This window comes from Sturnus vulgaris, chromosome 1 (assembly GCF_052056855.1).
Source record: "Sturnus vulgaris isolate bStuVul1 chromosome 1, bStuVul1.hap1, whole genome shotgun sequence".
Classification (NCBI taxonomy): Eukaryota; Metazoa; Chordata; class Aves; order Passeriformes; family Sturnidae; genus Sturnus; species Sturnus vulgaris.
In genome coordinates this window covers 152,894,678-152,918,610 of record NC_142243.1, presented here as the reverse complement: position 1 = coordinate 152,918,610, position 23,933 = coordinate 152,894,678, and the positions used below count along the sequence as shown (strand labels likewise).

General features: G+C 49.9%; 1 protein-coding gene across 1 annotated transcript in view; it reads left to right on the top strand.

Annotated features, from left to right (window-relative positions):
* PTP4A3 (protein tyrosine phosphatase 4A3) overlaps positions 1 to 23,933 on the top strand; it is a 42,295-nt gene that overhangs the window by 8,839 nt on the left and 9,523 nt on the right. Inside the window, exon 2 of the mRNA XM_014880464.2 lies at positions 22,440 to 23,248. Within this exon, the coding sequence (XP_014735950.1) occupies positions 23,144 to 23,248 (105 nt within the window). The 5' untranslated portion in view covers positions 22,440 to 23,143. The remainder of the gene's footprint in view (positions 1 to 22,439; positions 23,249 to 23,933) is intronic.

Sequence of the window (23,933 nt, the reverse complement as noted above, 5' to 3'; positions counted from 1 at the left end):
TACTTTTCACTGCTGCATCTTTGCCATGGGTTTTCTTTGCCTTTTATATGCTTTCTTTGGGAGCTCTGTGCTTATTCCTGGTAATGCTGAGATGCTGGCTTATCCTTCCCAATTTAGACCCCTGCCTTCTCCTTGGCAGGCAGAACTTGACTGGTACCTTTGATGGAAGGAAGGATGCTCCAGGTGCCATTGCTCACTAGCTCCTTATTTCCTTCAAGTTTCCCTTTAGTTAAGAACCGTTTTTTTTCTTTTTTTCATTCTGCCTAATCTAAACTGCACCAGCGTGTGTCCATTTGAGGTAGGATTTTATATTCCCCTGCAGTGTCCTTCCATCATTCTGTGCCCTCGTTAAACCACACGTAAATTAGCATCATCGAGGAGGAGCTGGCCTCTGCAGTTATTAGCAGGATTATTCTCATCTCCTGGTTTCCAGTGAAGCTGCTGGGCTGGTGTAACACAGTTCCCACTAATGCTCATCTCCACTATCAGAGAGAGCAGTGCTGATGGGACACTGAGCATCAGCAGCAGATAAGCAGGAGGAAACCAGCAGACCACATCACATCTTTCCACATTAAGTGATTTTTGACCCCCAGCTCCTCTCCCCCAGGCCATGGTTGTTTAACACATCACATTGGGCATTAATTTCCCCTCCTGAATCTTTTCTGAGCAGCCCATGGGCTCCTTCACAGCTGTAGCTCCAGCACAGGAGTGCATCACATCCTGCACTCATCGCTGGGTCTGCTTTGTGCATTGTGTTTTCTCACTGCCTAAATCAGCATCCACAGCCTCCAGCACCCAGAGTGGGTACAGCTGGGCATTTTCTGACTGCAGTTGATCTTCCTTGTTTCTCTCTCCTTGTTTATTTGATTTCTCACTGTATTTAAAGGAGAGGTCAGTGTGTGTTTTGCAACCTTCTCCTCCTGTTATTAATTTCTTAGAAACAAAGGGGAAGGAACCACAAGCAATAAAAAGCCTGAGGTTTGAGGACTGGCTGTTTATTTGTCAAAGCTAGAAATGCAGTGACAGAAGAGGAAAAGAGAAAATCCTCAATGCAGATGTACCTCATTTAAGTTTAGACTTGTGTAGGTTAGATTAGGGGTGGGGGTGTGGATTTCCTCCTGCTGCAGTTTTAGATGGAGCTGTTATCACTGTCATTACTGCAAATAGCATCTTAGTTTTGCCTTGTGTGCATCATTTTTGCACCCTCCAGCCTGACTTTCCTGCACCATGCCCATCTGATGCTGGGGAAGCAGTGGTGCCCATCTCAATGGAATCATGACACCCCATGCAGTGGGATTGGATTGAATGTGTCTGATGGCAAGTGGGTGGCAATAAACAAGTCCCAAGGGTGCAAGTGCTGCCAAGGAGGCTGGGGTTGGGCATCAGCTGCCTGGAAGAGGGGATGAGGAGAAGCAGGGTGGCTCAGATGCTGAAGCCAAAGATGCTCAGAAGCCCAAAAGGGACAAAAATAGGTGTCTGGGTCACTGAAGATGGTTTGAGGACCACTTAAGATCTTTTCCCTCGGAAGCAGCAATTACCAGATGAAAGGGAATGTCTTCAAGCAGGCGTTTTGGAGCATATGGTTTGTATTTGGCATGTTCACTCAGGGAAATGGGGAAGGCTGCAGGGTGGGTTGGTGGCTGGGCGAGGCAGCGGGTGTCCTTCAGGGGCTGAGTCTGGTTGCTTACAAAATGTATTTTGACACCGGGAGCATTCCCACATCTCTCCTCTTTTTTGGACTGTATTGTCAATAGCTTTCCAAAGCATTAATGCTGGGCATGAGCTGGATTTCTGCTTATGGGAGGTTAAAGGGTGTCCCCACATGAAGTGGTGAATAGGGGGATGCACATGTGGTTTTCTTTTTAGGTTTCGCCCTTCCTCGCTACAGAGGAGGCATTGGCATGTAATTACTGCCAGCTTTAATCCAGCCAGACCAACTGCCTTTCTGGCAAACCCAAATACAATAGGAGCCAAAGGTTATTGCATGCCCTAAATAAAAAACCATTACAGCCCCGGGGCCTCACCCAAGCCCAGACCACAAAGCATCCAGGACCGGCTCCATTCAGTTTTTCTGGAAGATTTGGTTCAATGGCAATGACCCATAACTTTTTTTTTCTTTTTAATTTTTTTTTCTTACTTTACCCCTGCAAAGCCACCTGCACACTTGCAACCACTGTGGCACCTGCCAGGAGCAGCACATCTGGCCAGTGTTAGCGAGCCTGCCAGGGATGCACTTGGTTCAGATTTTTCTTGCTAAAATCATTAGTGGCTCTAATTGAAAGCAGAGGTGGATGAAGGCACGTCATACAGACACACCACGACGTGCATGGCTCAGCCCAGCACGTGGCTATGACCAGTGTCCTTTCAAGCTGCTGCCAGATACAGCCCAGTGTTCTGCCCATCCATGGATGGACTGAGATTTAGGCAACATTAGGACCCATGTGGCCTGGAGTAGCCACCCAGGAGCCAGTGCATCCCACTGTGCTCTTCTCCCAGTTACTGCTCCCAACTGGGATTTATTCTGAAACCTGAAAGATTTTACTCTCTGTCCCTGAACAAATACAGCCAAAAGTGATGCAAATGCGTGACCTCACCCAGATCTCAGGAGGTAAATATTGCATCATGACAAGCACGCCCAGAATCCTTTGCCCCAGTTTGACACACACTGAGTCCATCCTGGTGCAGGGACAAACCAGGCCAGGGAGGAAATATATGCTAGGGAAGGCTTTCTCTTCACCTCCCAGTTTAATTATCGGTGTCTCATGTTTGCAGCGTGATGGACACTGATTCTGCCTCCATGCAAGGCTGCTCTGGCTCCTGGCATCCCCACAGAGCTGCCGGCAGGAAGAAATTGCATTTCACAACCCATCTTTCCAGGCTCCCACAAGATTACTGGAGAGAGAGGAATGTGCTGAAGAAAATAGCCCAACTGCTGTTAAAAGGCACAGCTTTCCCTGCCCCTTTCTGGGATGGCCATTCCTTCACAGAACCAAACACCCTCCTCCAGCTGGCAGCACCCACGGGAGCCAGCACTGTGTCACCTCCCCATATCACCCTGGGGAGTCTTTGCCCTCCTGGCCTCCCCTTCATGTGCAAATAATTGAAATTGTGATAAGCAGGCTCTTTTATGAAGAAATTCTACTTTTCCTTGCAGTGCTCCTGGGACAGAGCTCAGTCACTTTATATCTGGGCAATAAATCTCCAGGCACTCCAGGGTACACCCACCACACAGGGCAGTAATGGGCCTGCCAGATGCTGTTCTGTCTGGGTGAAGAGCTCGCCAGCCAGTGCAGCATCTGTTAATCATTTGCCAGGAGAGCCCAGGCAGTGAGGGAGTCTCAACCTGAATCCCTTTTGGCCAATCTTTTTGAATCACGGTGAAGGTTTCTGGGCTACCTAGAGCTGAAACAATCTGTGAGCTGCAGCAGCCTGTGATCCTGGGCTGAGGAATGCATCCCACACGTCTCAGGAGGAAAGGTGAGAAATCTTTCTCCTTGTTCCTTCTAAGAGGCACAAAATCTTCACCAGGCCAAGGGTAAGGTAGCCCTTTTCCTTTCCCACTCATCTGCTTTTGCTTCAAATCCCGGTGAGCGTCAGATGATGAGATGTGATCCTGGGCAGTGAGAAGCACTGGGGAAGCTTGAGCTGGTTTGGTGTTGAGTCATCTCCTCCTGGGTGATGGCATATGGACAAGGCTGAAAGTGGGGATGGCTTTCTGTAATGTTTCTTCTCTGTTGATTCTTCTTTCAATATTCCACAATCCTCGTCCACGCATTTTGCCTCCAGCAAGTAGAACACCTCCAGGTTCTCTGCAGAAGATCTTGTTGCATCTGGGGGTGATGGTTGGGCTGTTCCACTCATTTTGATTTCTCTCCCAGGCTAATTACAAGCCTCTTGGACTCTCTCAGGTGGCTTTGGCAAGTGCTCTGCTTTTCTAGTGCCAGTGCCTGAGCGCCCTGGCCACAGCCATCAAGTCTTTCCCCAACTATTAGAAAGCAGTTATGCTCCTTGTGTGTCTTTTCATTGCCGGAAGCTGGTAAGTGGATGGATCCTACACAAATAAACTTCTCAAAGGCAGAGAGTCAAAATATCCCTAGGCTTGTTTGGTGGGAAAAGGTTAACCAGCGTGAAGTCTATGAATTGCTGCTGACCCGACTTTGTTGACAAAATACAGTGTTATTAATTGGACTTGCAGGAAAACTGCCTGGGGATGTTTAGAAGGAACTTGTCCATCGCAAGGGCTGAGATCTCCCTGGGAGAAGACCTGTCTGGGCTCTTTGGAGATGGGCCTAAGCCTTGGCCATGGCTCTGGTTTGGGGTTTTGTTGTTGAGGATGAGATGTGTCAGGGTCTCAGTCTCCCACACTGGCCATGGGGCCACACAGATTGACCAACAGCAGAGCTGTAGCAGAGAAGGACAGGAGGAGCCTGTCAAGAAGCCTGGGACCAGGTGACTGAAATGTTCTCCTGATCTACTGGAAGGTCTCCTTCCTTATTGCAGGACTAAATATCGTTGGGCTAGACAACATTTGAAGTTCCTTTCCAACCCAAACCGTTCTGTGATTTTTGTGATGACTCTAATGAAGCTCCTGGGTCCCTAAACTCGGGTTTGTTCTCTCAAGCTGAATCCTACACAAGGCATCATTACCTGGACAGGAACAGAAGCTTCATGATGAAGGTGAAGTTCTGGAGTGTTACCTGTGCTGTTCCCAGTGTGGTCCTAAATCCCAGCAGCTGTTCACTGCTGTGTTGACACTGATGACACTCCCTGTCACCCTAGCCTCAGCCCAGTGGCTCATTGTTGGCTGTGGCAGGGCAGTGGTCAGTGCCTGTCCCTGGGTGCCATCGCAGCCTTTCAGCCGCCGTCATGGCAGCTCCAGAGCCAGCTGCTCCTGTCGTGGCTGGCGAGTTCCTTCACAGCATCTCACAGCCCTGCGTGACAAACAGCTTGCTTCCCTTGGCCTGGGAGCGAGCAGAACACCCATGCTGGCACTGGCCCAAGACAGAAGCTTTGGGAATCCTCCTCGACAGCATGACAGCAAATGCTCCTCTCCAGCAGGGCCATGCTGGGAGGCTCCCAGCAGCAAAGCCCATCCCAGTGCAGGAAGAGCTCACCTTGGGCTGCGAGGTTTCCTGCACCTGCATGACTGAACGTGCTGGAAAGCACCTTCCATGCCTGCCAGCGTGGTGGAAATCCAATTGCCAGCAGATAAACATGCCAGTTGCCTGTCCTGCTGTGCATTGAGGAGGGGGGTGGCACCTAGTGGAGGTGGGCAAGGGACTATGCCCTTTCCTCAGATTCCCTAGACAGCTGACAGTTGCCTCCTAGGTGAGGTCAGTCACATCCAGGAGGAACCTCATAGAGGTTAACTCTGCTCCTCCTGTAGCCCACAGGTGAAGCCTCCTCTCTGGGATGCTCAGCCTTGTCTAATTCAGGTTGGGCCATGCAAACACAACCTGGAAGAGCTAACGGGAATAAGATCCATTTGCTTGTTCCTCTTGCACAGCCACTGGACGTGGTCTTGCCCAGGCTGAAGTGCCCCAGAGATGAAATGGTCCATCCAGGCTGGAGTTCAGAGCAGCTTGACCGTTCCCTGAGAGCAGCCATGGCAAGCAGCCCACGTTTCACAAGTGGGGTTTTCCCATCAGGCTCTCCAGCTGCTATAAATAACAGGAAACGTTTTGTCGTTTTCTGCTCCAGAGAAGGTCAGGAGCTGGATTCTGTGGTCTTTGGAGCTTTAATAAGGTTGGAGATTTATGCAGTGTACCCAGAACTCCCCTGAGAGAGCTTGCCTGAGGCTGTTTGGCTCCTTGGATGGAGAAGTCCTGAATGCCAGCCTTTGACAAAGTTACCTTAGCCACCCTTTATGAGCTGTCAGGTCCTGCTAAATCCTTAATGTGCTCTTCATCTCTAGGCCATGCTAACTCTTGGATTGCTGCCGAGCCAGCTCACAAGAGGTTTGAACCATCCTCTATGAGTGGTAGGAAAAGCTTCCACCACAGATCCCAGGATGGATGGATCTAGAGACACCAGCCACTGGTCTCATGAGCTTGCTGGGAGCTCACCTTCACAGAATCATAGAATGTGCCCTTGTGAGACCCCACCTGGAGAACTGTGACCAGGTCTGGGGCTCTCAGCACAAGAAAGACTTGTACCTGTCAGAGTGAGTCCAGAGGAGACCACAAAAATGATCAGAGGGCTGGAGCATCTCCTCACGTTTATGTTTGCAGCAGGGTGGAAGCCCAGCAAATTGAGTGGGAAGATCTGTCCTCGGGATTGCTCAGACATCTAGACAGCTTTTCTGGGTTCTGGAGAGCCCCAAGCTCAGGTCTGTGCTGCCTGTCGCCCCAGCAGCCGTGCAGGGAGGAGGCAGAGCCCTGTCTGCCGCCTCTCCCATTTCCCCAGCAGATGCAGGAATGCTTTGATGTCCATTTCCCCAGCCCTAGTGCCCAGCACCAGGATTAACCACCAGTCAGATGCCTCCATCGACTCCAAATAAATCTTCTAAACTCAGGCAAGCTCCACTCACAGGGGTCCCAGCATTCTCCTCTTGCAGAATGAGGGTTAAAAGTAGTTTTTCCCCTTGCACCTGCCCCTCTGAAGCTAAGGCTGTGTTTTATTTTTAAAGCCTGGTTTCTTGATGGTTGACTCCTCTCCTGAAGCGTACAGGCCAGGGACAACTAGAAAAATTGCCCATCTCAGTGGTACAAAGGCAGTGTGGAATGTGCTCACATGTGTTGGATGAAACTCTTCCCCCCCCCTCCAATTTCTTCTTCCTATAGCCAAGATAGAAATGCAGCTCTAGGGATGATCCTTCAGAAAAATACTGAATTTTGCTCTTTTTTGCATGTTTATGAGAGTGTTTTATTTGTCTCTAAGGGGTTTTTGGGTCAAAGTTAGCATGCCCTGTGCAGATCTCTGAGGCCTGGCTTAGTCCCACTTAAATGGTTTCAGTGAGGCTGGATTATTTTTTGTTAAAGCCCATGTGTTTACATTTCATAAGCTTATTTTAAAACACATGTGTATACAAGAGCAGGCTTATTTATATGGCAGATTGGCCTGCTGTGTCCTTACCTGACTTAAGTGTCAAGGAAGCAGCTTTTTTTAACTTTTACAAGCACAGTTTAAAATAAAATACTGGTTTGCTGTGTGCCAGTGAATCTGCCCAAGAGAGGAGGTCAGGACAAGGTCTTGTTTTCCAACTGTAAAATGTTATTTTGCTTATTTACAGAGCTTCCTCTCACCAGCCATCATTTTAATGACAACTATAGGTAAAAAAAATCATTTATGTTCCCCAGTCTTGGCAGGTCAAAATCCCAAAGTAGCCAGGCTTCCCAGTGAAACAGCTTTTGGGAACTTTCCATCAGTAAAGCTGGATTTGCTGGGTGACCATTCTACCCAGGTTCTTGGCAAGATTTCTGATTTCAAGTACCCCAGGGAAATACTTGAGAAAAGCCTTTGTGGAGGGATCTTGGCATTTTCTGCTTGCCCTGGAGGAAGGATTTTATTCTTGATTTTAATCCTATGAACTGGTAACACGTCAGTCCAGCTGCAGGAAGGTGAGGAGCACTTAGAGTTGTGCAGTTCAGTGTTGGAGTGTGAGGAGATATGTGTGCACCTTAAAGCAGGATGGGGAGGGTAAGGAGAGTCCCAGGGAACTACGAATTTACATGAAAGCAGGGGGAAGCTTTGACTGGAGGACATAAAATTGATCTTTCACAAGGGATGAGAAGCCCACGTGTTTTTATGCCTGTGCTTGGAAAACTTTTCCTGTTTCTATCAAGCTTCCATGTGGGGCTGGTGGATATGGACATGAAGACCTAAGAAGTAATAAGACAAGTGTTGACATTTACACCCAGGAGAGAGCTGGAGCAGACACAGAGTGAGGGATGGTTTTCCATCCAGAGAAGCTGCAAACCAAAGCCCTGACCACTGGTGGTTATTTAAAGACTCCAGCAGCACTTCCTGCCATGGGAAGGTGCTTGGCCCACGTTCAGCCTGGACGACTGCTCTCTGCAAAGCCAAATAAACAGCAGCCACTTGAACTTTCCACCTTGTGGGCTCAGCCAGATGCCTCATCCTGGGCCATGACTGGGCACTGCGCCTTGGATGGGCTTTGTGGATGAGCCTCCTTAGAGGATACAGAGTGGTCACCACATTTTGGGGTTGAGGGTGCATTTCCTGTCTCTGAAAGACCCTAGTGAAAGAGTTTGGTGCTGTTTGGAGCTAAGAGAGGGCATTTGGGAAGGGACATCTGTGTCTAGATGCAGGTCCATGTCCTTCAGTGACCTTGGGCAGGGCAAAGGGAGGAAATTATATCCTTTAACTCCAGCTTTAGATGCTACATCTCCTCAGAGGAGCGTAGTTCAAGTAGCCAGGACCAGGAGTCTCATCCATCAATCAAGGCATGGTGGTCACTGTGTGACTGCAGTGGCCATCTGGTCTGCAGGGTGTCCATGAGGGTGCCAAGGCATCAGGGGTGAGATGTCCATAGCAATGCTTCACCCCTTGGGGAGGTTGGAGGTGATCCCTTCCAACCTCAGCCCTCCTGTGACAGTCGATGTGAGATGTCAGACAGTTCTCTGTAGGTATTCTGTTGCTTTTATTGAGTTGTAGTCAATATGATCCATGTCCTTCCCCACTTCTGACCCTTCCCCGGTGAGCTGAGACGTTTCAGCAATGCACATGAACCCTTGCAGTGGAGGCTCCTCACATCCAGCTCCTCAGCCTGGGAACTTTTGCAGGACTTGGCATCAGGACTGTAGCAGGAGTGTTCCACACAGGACCCAAAAATATTGCTGTCGGTGCAGTGTCGGCCTGGATGCAGGGTCAGGTCCCTCAGAAATCAGACTGTTGACGAACAAGCTTGAGCACATTCAAATGTTTCATCTGATTTTCTTGGACTGCAGAGTTTCCAAGGGAGCCAGAAAGCTGGCTGCTCCTCTTGTTGACTCTGCAGACCAGAAATACAGCTGGGTTCAGTGAAATAAGGAAGCTCACAATTCTTGTACTGGTGTAGCAGAGAGGGAAAAAGCTCAATTTGGAAAAGCTCAAATGTCTTTCTAGAGGTAAAAATAAATCCACGGTGGTGCTCTCTGCCTGTGCTCAGCATCAGGGATGATTGCTCAGGCAGCCCCAGGACCAAAATCCTTGCTTGATATCCCTCTGAATTTCTGGCGAAGAAACAAATCCAAGGGCATTTCACTTGATCAAGTTCGAAAAGTGTATCCACACAGGCTTTGAGGAGTGCAGAGAGAAGCTGTGCCAGCACTGAGTTGGGATGAGAGCACAGGAGACTTAAGGCAGGAGGAGAGCATCACTTTAAACTGTACATGAACCCTGAAATGACAAAAGACTTGAAGCAAGCCCACATTTCGGGTCAGGCTGGCCGTGAATCAGCTCTAGAAAACGAAAGACAAAACTTTCTGACTTCAGTTCGAGTTATGAACTTATAAACTCTCATTTATCTGGTTTAATGGATGCAAGCCAGAGACATTATTTGAGGTTAGTGGATGGGACAGCTTCCTGAAAATGAACTCATTGAAAAAGGCATGATTTGGAGACAAAGTTTGTCTCAAATTCTCATATTGTACAAGGCTGGGTTAATGTGACACGGAGATACATTCTGTATATCCCAGAGCTGCTCTTGAGCATCCTCCATCCATTTACTGCTCTCTGCTAAAATGTGGAGGCATGATAAATCACTTCCAAAAATGAAAGTTGAAAAAAATTAATCAGATTTTAAACCCATCTGAATGACAACAAATGTGCAAAAAGCTTTTGCATAGGACAGCCATGTAACCTTACTCCAAGATAACGACCAGAGAGTGTCAGTGAACTGTGGACAAGAGGGTCCAGCTTTGTGATTTCATTGCCCAGAAATGGGAGTCAGAATAGGAGTGTCTCACATACTGGTAGGTTTTGTCAGCAAATCTTAGTAGGATTTTTTCCAGAACAAGACTATTTTTCCTCCCTCTGTTTCCCTTTAAAACACTGATTTATTTTTGCCAGTGCTTTAAAAATGGCTATGTATTCCCCACAACTGTCTTCAGGCATTACAAAAATCAGAATATCTGCCTGAAGCTAGGCATAAAAATGCAGCAGAAGCGTCATGCAGGCAGCTGGGCTAAAATTGGTATTCACTAAAGTTAGGGGAGATTTCATGGAGCTCTTGTTAGTTTTACTGAAGTGGACAGGTCGAAGACCTGTTTTTATCAATGCCCTGGCATCAGAGAGGTGCACTACTGGTCCTGGATGCTGTGAATCTTCCTCATCCTTGGTGCTGTGGCTGCAAACTGGAAGGATGACTGGGATATGCTCCTGGTGAGGAGTTGATGATGTCAGCAGCTTTGGAGGCAGCAATGCCACAGTGATGCTCCTGCCAGTGGCTGTGCTGGAGAAGTGGGTGAGCTCAGAGTTCATCTTTAGTGCTAACTGAAAGCTCCTGTTCCTACACTGTGCCACTCTCCTGGGAGCATATTTGGGGCAGGTAGTCCTCTGTGCCTGAGTTAGATGATGGCTCCATTGGTGCACCCATCCAGATGCAGATCACCACAGTCCTCACAGCTTGGGAGGCTCAGACAGAGAGACTGTGGGTCCAGCTACATGAGAGAGGTTGGTTGGCATTTCCAAACCTTGCAGGGAAGTCTCTTGCTGAGATCCACACAATCTTTTAGGTGCCACTGTCTGGTGGAGCTTGAGGGAAGTCCCTCTGCTGTGTTTCTAGTAAATGCCAGCCCAGGACGTGCTAATGACAGCAGAGAGGATGTGCTCCATCTGTGTGACGAATGACACTTACGGGAGATCTGGAAACAGGATGGGGATGTTTTATCGACCAGCTGATAAAAGAAAATGCCAGAGAAATTCCCATGTGGGAACACACGGCAGAGTTTCACCCCATGCCTCAGCATTGAATTACAGTGCTCTTTTAGCAACCCTCAGCTGCATGTTCCAGTGCTGCCCACAGTGCCCTGCCAGTACAGCTGCCTGTTTGTAGAGAGATGAGCTGGGAACAGATAAAGCTGAAAATAAACTTTTTATTTATTTTTTAAGTCCCCCAAGACAAGATCTACTCCATGGTGCCTTTGCCAAGATGGCCATCGATGTCACAGTGGCCTCATGCTGATAGGACTGAGCCAAACCAGCGCCTGCTGGCTTTGTACTGGAGCAAATGAGCCCCATGTCCTGTGGCTGGAGGGGACATCTTCAGTGTCCCTTGTCTCTGGTCTCTCTGTCCCACTGTGGTCCAATTTTGCTGTTAGTTGTCACATAAAATGCCAAATTTAAATTATTTGTGAAACAGCAAGACATCCTTTGTGCTGACTGCTGGAGTACTCTGTACATATCTGTGCCTGTAGGGTTTTTCTTCTAGGACAGTTGAAATAGTGTGGATTTCAGCATGGAGCCAGGTATATTAATAGTGCCCTCAGTTGGCTTTTTCTCTGTACCAAAGGAGCTTACAATGGGGGAATTAATTGAGCCTTAAATCAACACTGTGTGTTCTGCAAAGTCTCTATAGATATTCCTCAATATTTTGTTTTCTGTTTGTGGCACCCTGGATCTTTAGGAAGTAGCATGAAAAAGAGATGGAGAAAAGCCCTCCCAGGATACACCCATGGCCAACAGAATAGGGAATGTCTGTCTGCCTCCTCCCCAGGCTGAAAGTCTCTTACGTGCCCCTGGGAGCAGAGGGACAGGGACCATTCTGGACAGATCTCAAAGCCAGTATTTAACCCAGACAACTTCTTACTGATGTTGCTTTTTCATTCACCTTCTTTCCCTTTTTCCCTGCTGAGAGACATAGCATGTGCATCCCCAGAAGTGTTTACTGTCAACAGTTGGCTTCATCATAAATGATGAACTTGGTCTTGCAGCTTCCTTTACCCAGGGAAGCTCATTTGCTTTCGACTTGATTAGAACGTGCTCCAGCACAGCAAGGGTGGCTGGGAAATGCCACCCACGCCAGGGTGTCAAAATGCCTCAGAAACCATCCGGGAGCCAGGGAGCCAAGTGGAGCCGGGAAACCAAGCAGAGCCAGAGCAGCTTGCATGTCTCCAGGCCATTAAAGTTCACCCCTGGGGCTGGGGAGGATGTGCAGAGCACGGATGAAACGCTGCATCCTGCCTGTCCCATCCCTGCTGGATCCGGCCGTAGGAGCTGAGGACGTTTTCCTGCTTAGCAGGGTGGGGAGGCTTCACATCTCAGCCTTTATTTAATTTTCAGGTGATAAAAGCGTCGCTTCCTCGCCTGGCGCGCCAGAGCAGCCAGCACCTTCAAACGCTCCCCCTTCTCCAGGGAATTTGCATTTCCCTAAAGGCAGCACCGGATTTATGCAAAAATCTAGATGAAAGAAAGTCAAAGGCAAAGCATACTATAAGTAAGCTTTCCTGGGCACTTCCTGAACAGTCAGACGCTCTCCTTCCAACCTTTTGGCATTCTGGGGAGAAATGATGCTGACTGCAGATTCCTCCAGCCCCAAAAACACTTGGTGGTGACCATTTCACCTCTGTGTTGTCCCAAGAGTGGTATCAGTCTGGAAAGGTGCTTTGAGGTTGCGAAATCCCGCTGTTGGATTTGCTTTTCCTGGGTGCACCATTCCATGGGATATGGCATCCCCTCTTGTGGTGTTCAGGTGATGTTTCCACTCTAGACAGGATGAATTTCTTCCTCATCCTGCCATTCCCCTGAGAAGGTGACACATCTCCTTCAGTGATCTCCAAAACCACCTGGGCGCAGTCCACCAAGGCCAGCTGGCTGTGCTGCGTGACCTTCTCCTTGCTTTCCCTGACAGGACGGGAAGAGCACCAAGTATCATCATCCCACAGCAGCTCTGACACGAGCTTTTTGCTCATGCAAATCATTGCAATTTCCCTTCCTGAGATACCAAGGCATTTGCTGGCTTTTACAAAGCCACTGCTGGAAATCCTTCCTGTGAATGACAGGAACAGGATTGGATGACTGTTCATCTTCTGTATTGAGAGACAGTTCATTTAAGTTCAAGAAGCGCCAGGATCTGTATAGTTTGCCATCTTTTTTTAGCTGGTTTCGCCTCCAACAGTGGCTAGGAGCAGCCTTGGCATGCCAGAGCATCTCTGTATGACAAGTGAGGATGTGATTTAAAATGTGCTTATCTGAGGCTGCAGCAGCTGCTCTCTGGTGTGCAGCCCAGAAAGGGACAGGCTTGATGGTAATTGGGGAGCCCATTTCTGCTGTCCAAGACCATGACCCAAGCTGCAGCATTGTAGGGCTCCAGCCCAGAATATTTTTCATCCCATTTTCCTAATTCTCAGAGTGTCCTGTTCCAGCAAGGTTTTTTTTTAACACCTTGGTTAAACTTGAATCCAGTTTGAACCTCACTTGATGAAGAGGCAAGTGGGAAGCTGGGTGGGAGCTGATGTGGAGAACCTAGGGAAAAGGTCCTGGTGACACCCAACCACCCTGGCCATCAGGCAGTCAGAGAATCACGCAGTGGTTTGGGATGGAAAGGACCTTTAAAGATAATCTAGTTTCAAACATGCTGCCATGGGCAGGGACACGTTCCATTGCAACCAGGTTGCTCAAGGCCTCATCCAGCCTGACCCTGAGCACTTCCAGGGATGGTGCAGACACAGCTTCTGGGGGTGACCTGTTTCAGTGTGTCACCACTCCCATCATAACAAATTTCCTCCTTAAGTTCAACATTAACCTGCCCTCCTTCAATTTAAAGCTGTTGCTTTTTGTACTATCACTACAGGCCCATGTAAAAGTCTTTTTCCATCTTTTTTTTTCCAACCTCTCTTTAATATATTGAAAGCCTGCAATGAGGTCTCCCTGGCCACCAATTCCTGAGCTGGAGAAAGAGCCATGGCCACACCCTCCCCTTTTTATGCCCATCTGAGCTCAGCTGCAAGGTGCATTTCCAAGGGGCCTTGAGTTTCAGGAGTTCTGTAATTGGGAAAAGGCCTCAAGGGGAGGTTCAGGTCAGATATCAGGAAGAGTTTCTTCACTGAAGGAGTGACTCTCAGCATTGGAAAGGGCTACTCGGGGAAGTGTGGAAACCATCCCTATAGTGTTCAAAAATGGGTAGACATGGTGCTCAAGAATGTGATTTGGTGGGCAGGAAGGTACTTGGTTGAAGGATTAACTTGATGAGCTTGGAGATCCTTTCCAACCTGAACGATTCTACAGTTCTGTGATTCTGGTTTGCAGACCTTGAGAAGTCTGAGCTCTGCACTGCCTTAATCAGCTTCTTCCAAAGTGATGCTTGATCCTCCCTCCTTCTCCTTCTTCCAGTTTAGTCCCCATCTCCCATGTGGACAAGGTGCAAATCATACTGAGGACATGAGGCAGTGCTTTACACACCAAGCAGGCTCTGCAGAGCGAGTGGAGACATTATGTTCCTCCAGCAAGAACAGCTGTGACTTTCAGCATTTCATGCCCTTTGATCTTTTATTTGAAAGAAAACCACCTTCATTTGCTCTGCAAGCTCCCACGGGTGGGGGACAGCTCTTGGCACAGCTCTGGGGTTTTGCACAAGGGCGGCAGGACCAAAGGATTTTGTCCCTCTTGCTGAGCATGGCTGGGTCCGGGAGGGTAGGAGAGGGTGCAGGGGAGCAGGAGAAGGGTGCAGGATCAGACCATGCTGTAGCCATGCATCCAAAACTGGCAGCTTAGAAGTTCTCATCTTTGTCTCTAGAGCTTTGTCTACATGTTGCTTTTGCAGAGCACTTGTCCTGTGGCAACCATGGAGCTCTGCTGTGGCTTTTTGCTGGAGCTAGGGAGTTTTCTGGAAGAGGGTTTTAGGGAAAACCATCTCTGCAGGACCTGAGCTTAATAAGAGGAACCAGGAGCATGATATGCTGGGGGTCTTGATAACACTGCCAGACATTGTCACATCCTGCCTAGAGCAGCCTCTTTTCCCATCACCCTTCACTTGCTCCATGGCTTTTAATTATCCTGGCTGACACTCATGTGTTTCCCCCAGGATGTTGATAGTCCTGAGGGGACACTTCTCACCTACATGCAGCATTTCTGTCCCATCCTGCTGGAAATGGGACATCCCTGGAGGGGCTATTTCAAGGGGCAGTTTCTGCTGTTAAAGTGACAATGGCCATGGCTGAGGAGGATGAGGAGGAGACAACCCAGGGGTTTCTGTGCAGCACTGTCCCCATGGGCTTGGTGGCTACTTTCAGAAGTCTTTGGTGTCCACCACAAAGGAGAGGGCTGGTGGTGCTGCCACCTGCCAGCAGCCTGTCATGATACATGTGACCCTGTCTCCATGGGGTTAAATGTGTAAACCAAATAGTGCAGAGCAGAAGTGAGGTGGTTTGGGTGGACAGCCCCAGGCAGCACAGGGTCTGGATGGTGAAGGAAGCTCAGAGACCCACGAAGACCATCTAAACCTGGTTCCATTGACTTGGAAGAGCTGCCTTTCTCCAGAGCTTGGCTTCTCTGGACAATCCTGACCGTAGATTGATGCTATCAAAGATCTTTGCATGGGACACATCACAGGCAGAGCATGTTCTGTCCTGTGTTGCTTCCCCAGCGTGTCACAGAGCACTATTTCAACATTGTCTGCAGGTCAAAATCCACCCTTTGGGTAGATTTGAGTCCCCTGGAGGCCCCCTTCATCATCAGCAAACTTCCATCAAAGCCACCGCAGCCTGTCTGGGTTGGGGCTTGTGCAAGAGGTGCCAGTGACGCAGACAGGGCTCTGGTGGCCTTGGGTCAGGGCTCTGGTGGCCTGACAAGGTTAGAACAGGTAATGTAGGGACAACTTCCCATCAGAATCCCATCACCGAGGAGGGACATGGCAAATAGCAAAGTTCAGACCTGGTGGGACAGGCTCAGGCTCAAACTGTGCCTCAAAGGGGAGGTCCTGGCAGCTCCTCTGTGCCCTTCCCAGGAGTGTGCTGCTGTTTCTCGTGTTTCCCCTCAAAAATGCATCATTCTGCACCCCCACCCCAAACTTTGCCACCTGCCACAAGCATTAAATTTGCTCAAAATAATGTGAGAAACCACAAGAAAAAAGTTGGGCAGATGTTCAGCTGCACCAGAGTTTCAGGGTGGGAGAGACACGTGGCAGTGGCACTTATGTGGGGGGAACCACTGGGGTCAGTTTGCTCCCAGTGTGTGTTTTGGGGTGAGGATGCTGCTTTGGAATTCTTTTCTTTCCAAAGATGCTGTTGGACAAGGTTGAAGGCTGGAAATGCCCAATAGCACACAGAATTGCTGTTTTTTTCCTGATTCTTCTGGCCAAAAGAAATCCCTGAAGGATGGGGGAAGCTGGCCCCCAGTATTTGGGGTGCCTGACTTCCCTGTGTATCGGGCACCAGAGCGTGGGGACCATCTGTCCCCAAACGACCAAGCCTTTCACTCCTCCCCAAAAAAACCCTCTGGGGCACACCCTCTGCAGATTTGGGAGGCAGCCAGCCCCAAGCCTGTTATTACTTTTCCCCGTGGAGTTGGCCTCTCTTCCTCCCCCCTCTTTTTCTTTTTTTTCCTCCTTAAAATCCAAGCCAGGAAAAGCCTCTGACGTCGGCACCAGGGCTGCAAGCTCCTCGTGGCTGCTGGGGGAAGGCAGTGGAGGGGATATCCCGGATCATAAAACCAGGATCTCGCTGTGAGCAGGGCCACTGGTGGCTATCTGTGAGTTGTCCCCTGCTGGGGACAGGGTGGGAGGGATGGATGGGGGACTGTTCAGCTGGGAGGGTTCCTTTTTCCTCTTGGTGCAGAACGTTTAGTGCTTTTTTGTGGTTTTTATGATCCTCTGATAGCTGAATCTCTTCTGGTACAAAAAGGAATTAGATTAAAAAGCTGTCCATGGAGACCTCAAATTCGAGTTGCTTGAGGGCTGCATGTGAAGGGGAGAGCTGAAATTCCAGCTAAAGGGCTGTTGAAGGGGTGCTTGAAGCATCATGTTTCCTCCAGGGCATTGCCCCTTGAGCTCTGGACAGGAGAGACAGCCCTGACACTCGTGGCATCACAGGAATCCCAATGTGAGCACAGGGTCCATGTCCAGGGGTTGTGAATCTGGGTGAGAGGGAAAAACAACTCCCAAAGGACCTTTGTAGACACTTTCCACACTGTGCCTCAGCCTCTTTTCAAAGACAAAAGGTGCAAATAAAAGATAAGAAAGGGTTGATCATGTTACCAGTGCCTCCGGTGCATTCCCAGCTTGCACAGTGCTGGGAAGGCTGTGCTCTTCTTTTTATCTGACTGGCTGGCTCACTGCCTCAGCTTCCCCATTCCTCCCTCTTTCCTGGTATCCTGAGTGCCTCCTTCTTGCAAATGTCCACACCAACATCATGCTGGCATCTTTCCCTGCTCTCTAAATGATACCAAACTACTTCAGTCCAACTGGAACTATAAAATCAAGGACTGCCACAGTTCTCTTCAGTGAAATTTCACGTTAGCCAGTATTTACTGCACACCAAAAAGGATGTGGGGAAAGATGAATGACCTGGTTTATCTCACAGGTGTGTTTTCATGGGCTGCCAAGAGCCCCTCCTTGCTCTCCCTCCTGCACCTGGGCATTTTTAATCCTCCTTGTCACATTTTGCTCAGAAAACATCACATGCAGCAAGAGAAACAACCTAAAAAATAACCCCTTGGAGGAAAAACCCCATAATGCTTCCCTGGCAGATGGTGCCAGGCACTGCTTCGCTCCTGGCAGCAGGTACCCCTCAGCCACCAGGGTACCCAGCATGATTTTTCCAGGACATCCCATCTGCTCTGCCCAGCTCTGCACCTGGAGCAGGACCTGTGGCTGCTGACACCTCTCCCCACAGATGCTGGCTCCTGCCGGGTGTTTTGTTTCCGTTCTCTCCTACCGGACCTTTACAGTTTCCTTCCGTGCGGATGCAACTGGAGGAAATCTCAGCATGCTGGCTGTGTCCCAGCTGCAGTCACAGGCTGGGGACAGCACTGTGACTCTGTGTCCTAGGACCTGCCCTCTCTGGCAGTGATGGTGGCAGTGGTGCTGCTGCTCGTGCTGGTGGCAGTGGTGGTGCTTGTGGCAGTGGTGGTGCTGCTCATGCTGGTGGAACCCAGTGGTGGCAGTGGTTGTGTTGCTCTTAGTGGTGGCAGTGGTGACACTGGTGGCAATGGTTGGAATGATGGTGCTGCTGATGCTGATGGCAATGGTGGTGTTGGTGGCATGGTGGTGACAGTGGTGTTGCTCATGCTGGTTGCAATGCTAGTGATGGCAGTGGTGCTTCTGCTAAGAGCAGTGGAGACACTGGTGGCAGTGGTGGTGCTCATGGCAGTGGTCATTGTGGTGGCAATGATGATGGTGGTGCTGCTGATGGTGGTGTCAGTGGTGACACTGGTGACAATGGTGTCAGTGGTGATGCTGGTGGTGCTGCTCTTACTGGTGGGCAGTGGTGGTACTGCTGGTACAGATGTCATGTGTGCAGCTCAGCCTCACAGACCTGCTCCCCATGGTCACTTGTGTCAGTGGCAATGGATGTGTACAGAAACTTTGCTTGGTGATAACTGGAAATACTCAGGAATTTGGGTTCAGTTTTCGGGGTGATGGAAGTGCTTGTTGGGAGCAGGGAGAGCAGGACTTCTTCAGCCTTAAGGGAAAAGGGCTGGTCAGTGTCTTGCTATGTGAGCTGAAAGCAGGAGAGAGGTCGAGAAAGTGTGACACAGCTGGATGTTTTGCTGGGTTTCTCTGAAGGTGAACTTTGAACAGGAGATGTGCTCACTCCGAGATCGCTATATTTATATACGGGTGAGAGACGCATTGTGTGGGTGAGTAAGAGCCTTTGTTCCAAGTCCCGCTCCTAAAGCCCATGTGGAGTGACACTTTGGCTCTGCAGAGCTTCCTTTTCCTTTGCTTGGGGATGTGCTGTGTTTAGGAAAACCTGACTCCACCATCTGTGTCCCACTAGCTGGGTACCCGCAGCGCAGCCGTTGGGTCCAGCATCTGCTCACCACTCCAACCAAGCTTTTCCATTCACTCAGTAAAGAAGATCTGACCTTTCTTTTCCATCAAGTTGCTGTGAGGAGGATCAGCCTCATCCTTCTGTTGCAGGCTCAGTCCCTGAACATCTGGGATGAAGCCAAGACATCTGTAATGGTCTTGCCTCACTGCAAAGGAATATTTCAGAGAGCTCTGTGATCCCCTCAGCTTTGTAAGACTAGGGGATGATGGCTCAGTGGTCCCCTTCCCCCAGAACAGCATCCTTCACTGCTCTCTTGCCACACTGGTTGTGTTCATAGTGGATCCTCAGTGGGCTCTTGGCTGCAAAATTCTTGTCGAAGAAGCAGAAATTTTCACAGTCATGGTGAAAAGAAAATCACAAAATCATAAAGTTGAAAAGGATCTCTGAGATCAGCTGTTAACCTAGCACTGCCAGGTCCACCACTAAGCCATGTGCCACATCCATGCCTCTTTTGAACACTTCCAAGGATACTGATTCCACCACTTCCCTGAGCAGCCTGCTCCAGTGTCTGAGCACCCTTTAAGTGAAGAAATTTTTTTCTTATACTTAATCTAAACCTCTCCTGGCACAACTTTAGGTTGTTTCATCTTGTCCTTTCACTTTGTTACGTGGAAGAAGAGACCAACCCCCACCTGGCTACAACCTTCTTTCATCAGGCTTCCCCAAGATGGGTTTGAGCCTGACAGGCCAGCGCTGCATTGCTGAGCATCCTCATCCAGGGCTTGTTCACTGTGTCCTCACATGCTTCCTCTAGATCCCCTGGAGCGCTCAAATCAGAAGGATTTATATTTCTCTTGGCAGGTTATTAATATTAGCTGAAATTCCCTTTTCCACATTGTTCTGCCATGCTTAATATGGAGATCAGCATCGCAGCCTGAAACGCCGGGGATGATTTCTGATTGAATATCCATTAGGGATTTATGGGGCTGAATTGCTGGGACGTGCAATTGCCAAAATACTTGAAACGCTTCCACTGGAGAGGAGACCTTGTGGGAAAGGAGCACTCGCTGTTCTCGTAGGCAGGCGGTTCCCACTGAGCCTCCGTTCCTGGCAGTGAGCACACCCAAACCAATAAAAAATTGTCCAGGACCCGGAGTGCCGATGGAGCATGAGCTGGGATGATGACAGGGGGCAGCGCAGGCCTTGGGGCTGGCAGCAGCTCCCAGTCCCACGGGGTTGCTCAGCGGGTGGGATTTAATCCAGGACATGGGTAAACATGGGCACAGTTCGTAATAATGTCCCTGGCAGCCAGTTAAAATGAGATATGAGGTTGTTTGGAGGGAGAAAAGTCATTTTTTGATGCTTTCCCCTGTGCACCTCTGGTGTGTCAAATCAGATCGATGATCACAATCAGATCAAATCATTAGGACAGATGGCATTAAACACACTGAAAGCCTGAAGAGCAAAGGTATAAAAAGTAAAAGCAAAAGATCCTCAAGTGCTTTGTTTCAGAGAAACTGGGCTTTCTAGGTGGTGGTATGGGATAATTCCAACTTTGCATCAGCTCTTTCCTTTGAGCAGGAAGATGTGGCTGCCCATGTCTCCCACCTCCCATCTCTTTGGAGGGTGTTAAGCCCTCTTTTCCTTAAAACGAAAAAGATGAACCTTGCTGAGGGGATTGCCAGCAGGCTGGCTCTTTTTGTGGTTGTGCTGGCCAGCAGATTGGCAGCTGGACATTTAGGAGCCACATGGCCAAAACACACAGCCCAAAATTACCTTCCAGAAATACCAAATTGGTTCTTACCCAGCCGTGGTGAGATCGTCTTGGGGAGAAGTAGACCCCATAAACAAAGTGATGGGTGGGATCATCACTGAAAAAGTATGGTGAACACTGTGGGGAGAGCAGGTTTCCAGCCCATCTTGCAGGATCATTGCAAGCTTTGAGCAAAAATTCCAGCTGCTGTGGTCCAGGTGGGGAGGGTCAGCTAGCCTGGGGAGCTTAGCATCATCTGTGGGCTGAACTGCTCTAAATCACACCTAAAATGCTGCAGGGAGGCAGCTCCCACCTCACTCCCATTCCTCAGCCAAGCTCCCAGCCTCCATCAACTGCTAAAATCTGATTGCTCAATGTTGACTGGAAAGTCTTCCCCCCTGAATGTCTCACTCATCCCCTGCAGCCCAGGCAGGATTTGAACTTTGCAGAACATCCTTGCAGGACTCTGAGATAGCATTATCCCCTTTCTTATTGGCAAAAAAAAATTAATGAGGTGTGATGGGACATGGTTGTTGGGAAGAGTCCGTGATTTTAGCAGCCAAACTGGGCACATTCAGCAGAGCAGCTCTGTGCTTCCCCTGACATCTCACCTGGCTTTTTTCCTGTTGTTGTTTAACTTTTTCATTCCTGGGTACCACTAGAGAAGCAGGAGCTGTTAAACATGTTGTAAATGATGCTGAGGCCTGGACAAACCCATTGTCAACACCTAGATGCTGTGATGAGCTGGTCAGGGCTCAGCTCATCTCTACTCCCACCTTGTCTCATTGCATAAGGGTGAAACAACCCAGAGGGGAAAGTTTCTGGCTGCTGTGAGGAGCAGCAAGGGGGTGCCTGCTGGCCTGGCTCGGGTTACTTATGTGCTTATGGGCTATTTTGAGGCTTTGGCTACTCGGCACTAAGCAGCTGCTGACCCGGGGGAAGGACCAGCTTCAAAACAAGAGTCCAGTGGGGAACAACCTGGGGAGGCTCTGGCTGGGTTTCCCTCGGCTCTGAGTGGGGCCAGCAGAGCCCTTGGCTCCCTGCTGGGCCTATCATCTCATGGATTAGCTATTTCCACTGTGGGAATTGATTTTCTTTTTTAATTCTTCCCACTGACATCCTTGAAAGCAAAGATGCCAACAGGTTGAGGGGCTGGGCTCTGTTACTGCCAGCAGTGTGTGAATACAGATGAGCAGGCAGGAGGACACATCCATCACTAACCCTGGCAAAACCACACACATGCAACCCCCTCCTAGCTCCCCCCTCCCCAAGATAGCTCATTTGCAGGCAGCTTAATTCTCCTAAGAGCATTAGAGGTGCACTGGTGGACTTGAGCCCAGCGCCAGGAGCATGTGGCCGATTAGCGGCAGCGGCAGCTGGTTTCAGGCACAGCGTGCATTTGGGGTGGAGATATTCAACGTGCTTTTTGGGGACACAGAGGTGAGGTCTGGGGGGGTCTGGATGGGTGTTGGGGGGGTCAGCTGGCGTGGATTGGGTGCTTAAGTCCACCAGCAGGTGCAGATGTTGGATGCCATATGGGAGCAATAAGCCATGTGCTTTTCCGTTCTAAGGGTGAAATGTGAGTTACCCTCTCTGGCTTTCCAGTGCCATTTCAGCTCTCCAGATGATATTTCAGCTTAGCTTTAAATACCACGTCGCTTTCTAATCTGTGGTCTCCTGTGAAGATGAAGATGGTCAGGGTTGCTCCTACAGGATATAGAAAGTGATGGTGCCTTCAGGGGCACCCATACCAAGCAGGGGCTTCCTTGGGGAGGAGGACACTCTCACCACCGCATTTCCCTTTCTCTCCCCTGCAGCCTCGCTCTCCGCTGGGATTTATGGAGGTGCTGAGGAGCAGCTGTGAGCCCCGCAGCCCCCGTGAGCCCACCCAGTGAAGCAGCCCCCCGGCCGCCTCTCCTCGTCTCGCCCAGCACCCCGACCCTCCGACTCAACCATTCAAGGCTCCCGTGCATGGATCGCCCCAGCGAGGCACCGCTGCCGGACGCCGCCGACGCCGCCCCATAGGCTCCCGGCCCCCGGTGCTGCCCCCAAGTACTCCACATACCCCGATGGGGTAACGTGACGGGGGTCACCCTCCCGCCACCACCACCCCCCATATGCAGAGGCCTTTCTAGAGCGCCCGGGAGCGCGCGGCACCGGAGGCAGCAGCCGCTCGCCGTCGCACACACGCAGAGGACGCCAACACTACAGCAAAGGGATTTTTTTTTTAATTATTATTATTATCATTAATATTATTTTTTTCCCCATCTGGCTTTTTTCCCCCCTGGGGGGCTTGTGGTGTGTCAAGGAAGCCGGCGCACTCCCAGGAGTTGGGATTATTTGCACAACGTCTGTATATTGAGTTCTCGATCCTGTTTTTACTTTTTTTTTTTTTTTGGAGCGCAGAGGGGTTGTTGGGTTTTTGTTCAGTTTGGGGGTTTTTTGCCCCTCCACACCACACTTTTCTTGGGTTTTTTCCCTGCCACTGTCAGCACCACTTCACCTTTCCACTGTTCCCACCATGGCCCGGATGAACCGCCCTGCACCCGTGGAGGTCTGCTACAAAAACATGAGGTTCCTCATCACCCACAACCCCACCAATGCCACGCTCAGCACCTTCTTGGAGGTAAGGAGGGGAGACTGGAAGGTGGGGACCAGGGTCAAGTTGCATCTTTTGTGGCTAAAAGCTGATGTCAATGAGAGGGCAGCACATCCTCTTTGCTACCACAGCCTCTGGTGGCATCCTGGGACAGTGGGTCCAATCATTGCCAGCTTTTTGGGATGGGATGTTTTTCAGGACCCCAAGTGTGATGTTTGGGCACAGTAGAGATGGAGCAGAGTTTCCCCATTGTCATTGCATCCCCTGCCAGCTCCACTAGCATGTCATGTCACAGGGTTTTGGAGCAGTGCACATGGCTGCACACAACATGCCCTGTCCTCCCAGCACCTCAAAAATGGCTTTTCATCCCAAGTATCCCAGCATATTTCCCATGCCCAGAGTGTGTTGCGTAATGCTAGAGAGCTTGGTGTTGAAGAGCCAGCACTGGTAGCAGCTGTGTGAATGCCACTGCCTCAGGGTGGCAGGAAGGTGGCTGTGATTTGGGGACCACCCCATTTTTTGCACGCTGCGCACAAGGCGATGGGGACCCCACCAGTGGGAAGGGAGAAAAATTCCCCTTTCCTCCAGTCTCTTAGACTTTTGGCCAGGCTGCTGGGCATGCAGGGCTCACCACGGTCTGGTGAGCACACATGGGGAACAAAGGAGGTGGATCATTGGCGAGGATGATCTCATGGTGCCCGGCGAGGCCGGC